General features: G+C 30.9%; 1 protein-coding gene across 1 annotated transcript; it reads left to right on the top strand.

The window, feature by feature from the left end:
* The first annotated feature begins 1,980 nt into the window (after positions 1-1,980).
* Positions 1,981-3,357, top strand: LOC129890017 (aspartic proteinase CDR1-like). Its single transcript, XM_055965505.1, has one exon. The coding sequence runs from the start codon at positions 1,981-1,983 to the stop codon at positions 3,355-3,357; it is 1,377 nt and encodes a 458-aa protein (XP_055821480.1).
* Positions 3,358-3,888: the final 531 nt, after the last annotated feature.

Raw genomic sequence — 3,888 nt, 5'->3', positions numbered from 1 at the left:
TATTTTTAAACTATTCAACATCGAATTAAAATATCCCCAGTTAATATTCGGTCGAAAAATGGCTAGTCAGCAAGAGTTTGGTTCAAAAATGCCTCTATTGTTACTTAATAAGTCAAAAATATCCTTTTTTCAAATAAACATATTATTTTTTTTCTGTTTAAGCACGTTCAATTTCAATTTCACATAGTTTAAGAGTAAAACGCCCTTAGTTTTGTTGCGATCATGACAATGGTGAACCGTTTGATAATTATGCGTCCGGTATTATTACCTTAGGTGGTGGTGAAGTTTCAATTATCAACCAATTGGATAAACAAATCAATGGAAAATTCTTTTATTGTTTGATCTCAATCCCATTAGATTCACCAATTTTCAATGTCACAAGTCACATCAACTTTGGGAGTAGTGCCATCGTGTCTGATCCTAATGTTATTTCAACTCTCTTGATAAAAAAGAAACCATCCATGTTCTACTATTTAAATTTGGAAGGTGTGAGAATTAGAAATAAGACGTTGTAATTCAAATCTTCAAGGACGTACTTCTCCTTCTGATGATACTAATGGTGATGATGGTCAAGCTGGTAACATTATAATCAATTCTGGTACGATATTTACACTTTTGCCTAATGATTTTTATTCGATTTTGGAATCAACATTGAGGAAGGTTTGGTTTGTCTTACAATCGTACCAGCAGATGAAATTGCTATATTTGGAAACTTGGCATAGGGGAATCTGATAATTTTGTGTTTTCTTAAGCTAATATACCACCAGAGGCAATGTGCCTTAGAGGGTGTTTGAATTGGTTTCTTTAAAAATAGCTTATAAGCTAAAAAGTTAAAAGTTATAAAAGCTTATTTGGATTAATTTTTTATTTTTGACTTATAAGTCAAAATCCAGCCAAATTACTTAAAATAAATCAATCCAAACATCCTCTAATTGCTTTAATTTACCTTGCTAATTTTAATGAGGGATGAACCTTTCAACATACTATGTCATTTGCTTTCTCGTATCGCTTTGAACTTTCTAGTCTTATCTGACCTCTTTTTATGCTTTTTATTGAGCTGAGGGTATTTCAAAAACAGTCGTCTTACCTTGATAGGAGTCAGGTCTACGTACACTTTACCCTCCTCAGGCCCACATTGTGGGATTTCACTGGGTGGTTGTTGTTGTAGACCTGACCCAAATGAGAAAAACTCAATCCACCTTTCAATGGGTCAAAAAATGGGTTTGGGTCGAATCTGAATAAAAGAGGAATTTAGTTTTTTTTAGTTGAGTCAAGTCTGGGTTGAATCCGTAGGGGTAAAGAAAATGGGTGAGTATGTTAACTAACAGGGTAAATATGCAATATTTATTAGACGGCGATTATATATATATATATATATATATATATATATATATATATATATATATATATATATATATATATATATATATATATATGACTTTTTTAATGAGTAGTTTATTCATTTAATTCGCAAAGTTGAGAAATATATTAGTTCATTTTCCAAAAAAACAAAATAAAGTTTAAAAATAATATCAAAACAAAAAATGATGACAATATTGTTATGAAGTCAAATCTGAAGGGAAGTTCATAATTTTTTTTCCCTCTTGTATGATTGTCAAGTTGTTTCAAGAAAGTTAAAAAATAATTAGTCTAGAAAGTCAATGGATTGTATTGCATGAATCCTTTCAGATAGTAGAAAGTTAATGGATTGTATTATACACATTCTTACTAGTAGAAAATATGGAAGTTAAAAAGGAGTAAATATGGCATGAATCTAATTAGATATAATATTTCCCATATTATATATCAATGTATTTTATGTAAAGTGAAAGTCAAGTTTACAAAATATCCCACTTCATACTCTAGTATTTGATACTAAATGGTAACAAAATCTCACTTTCTCCCCGATTACATTTTTTTGATTAATTAACTACCATATTAATTAGACTTGGACATATATACATTTTGCTAGCTATAAAAATGGTACTAAACATTGTCTCCTCTTTATCATTTCTCACCATGGAGATTAATCCTAAAGCTTTCACTCTTATCCCTATGTTAGTTCTTTTATCTATCTTTCATCTTTCTTTGATTTCTTGTCGTAAAGTTGTAAATGGCTTCACTCTGGATCTTATCCATCGTGATTCTCCTCTTTCACCTTTTCACGACCCATCAAACACTCCATCTGAACGCCTTCAAAATGCCTTCCACCGGTCATTCTCCCGGGCTTCCTTTTTTGAGAAAAAATGTGTCAATTCAATCCAATCGACTCTTACTCCAAATGAAGGTGAATTCCTCATGAAAATCTCAATTGGTACTCCCCCAATAGACACTTTTGTCATTGCTGACACTGGTAGTGACTTGACATGGACACAATGTGAGCCTTGTGTTAATTGCTTCAAACAATTAACACCTATTTTCAATCCCAAGAATAGCTCTTCTTATAAAACTATTGGTTGTAACAATAAAATTTGCCAAATAGGGTTATGTAAGAATAATAAATGTACTTATGAAGTGAGTTATGGTGACCTATCTCACACTATGGGTGATCTTTCTATTGAAACTTTCAGATTTGCTTCAACTTCTGGTAAAAATGTTTCAATTCCTAACATTGTGTTTGGTTGTGGACATGACAATAGTGGCACATTCACTAATGTCACTTCTGGCATCATTGGCTTAGGTGGTGGCAATCTCTCATTTGTCAAACAAATGAATCAAGAAATCAAAGGGAAATTTTCTTATTGTTTAAAACCATTGGAATTATCACCAATTAATTCCAACGCAACTAGTCACATCAACTTTGGTCACAATGCTATTGTATCTGGTCCTGATGTCATTTCAACTCCTTTGATTAAAAAGGAGTCAGCTATATTTTACTATCTAAATTTGAAAGGTATCAGCATTGGAAACATGACATCGGAATTCAAATCTTCTCCAATTTCTCCTCCCGTTGGTGGTGGTGATGGTGATGATCAAGGTAATATTATAATTGATTCTGGCACGACGTTAACATATGTGCCTGATGGTTTTTACTTGAATTTGGAATCAATGTTGATGCGTTCGATCAATGCGACTAGGAAGGACCATCCTTATGAGAATCTTGGTTTGTGTTATGAATCTAATGAGAATGGTACTATTGATGTTCCAAAGATTGTTGCACATTTTACAAATGCAGATTTAGTGTTGTCAACTTCAAACATTTTTACACAAGTTAAGAAAGGTATAGTTTGTTTGACAATAGTGCCAGGAAATCAAGTTTCTATACTTGGAAATTTGGCACAAGCCAATTTCTTAATTGGATATGATCTTAAGGCCAACAAAGTGTCCTTTAAGCCTACAGATTGCACTAAGTACTAATGTTATTTTTTTAGCAGTAATTCAAACTTTATTGATCAATTCTTGATGTCTTATATTTACTTGCATTTGATGCTTACCAATGGAGATCATATTTTAATTTTGTGTTCAATGAAGGAAAATGAAATCTAGATTACTTGTTCCACATTTTATATGGAATATTTACTCCGTTTATTTTTATTTGTCCATGTTTGATTTGGCACATCTATTAAAAAATAATAAATAAAAGAGTAATTTTTACTACATCACCTCTATTAATTATGTCATCTAAATGTTGGAAAATGAATAGTACTATTTAATAATAAGTGTAAAATAAATATAAAATGAAAAATTATATTTTGGGTTTTTCCAGATAAATAAAAATTGATATTTATTTTTAGTATATGAACAAGTAAAAGTGGACGGAAAAATACAAGCGATACAAAAATGTATAGAATGTAATTAAAAATTTGAATAGATTATATTTATGTAATTTTTAGAAAGTAGAGATAATTGTATCTCTAAACGAGCGTTGTGACTAATTTGGTGTAGTTC

The sequence above is a fragment of the Solanum dulcamara genome, chromosome 5 (assembly GCF_947179165.1).
Source record: "Solanum dulcamara chromosome 5, daSolDulc1.2, whole genome shotgun sequence".
Taxonomy (NCBI): domain Eukaryota; kingdom Viridiplantae; phylum Streptophyta; class Magnoliopsida; order Solanales; family Solanaceae; genus Solanum; species Solanum dulcamara.
Note: the sequence above shows the minus strand (reverse complement) of the source record. Positions and strands in the feature narration are given on the sequence as shown.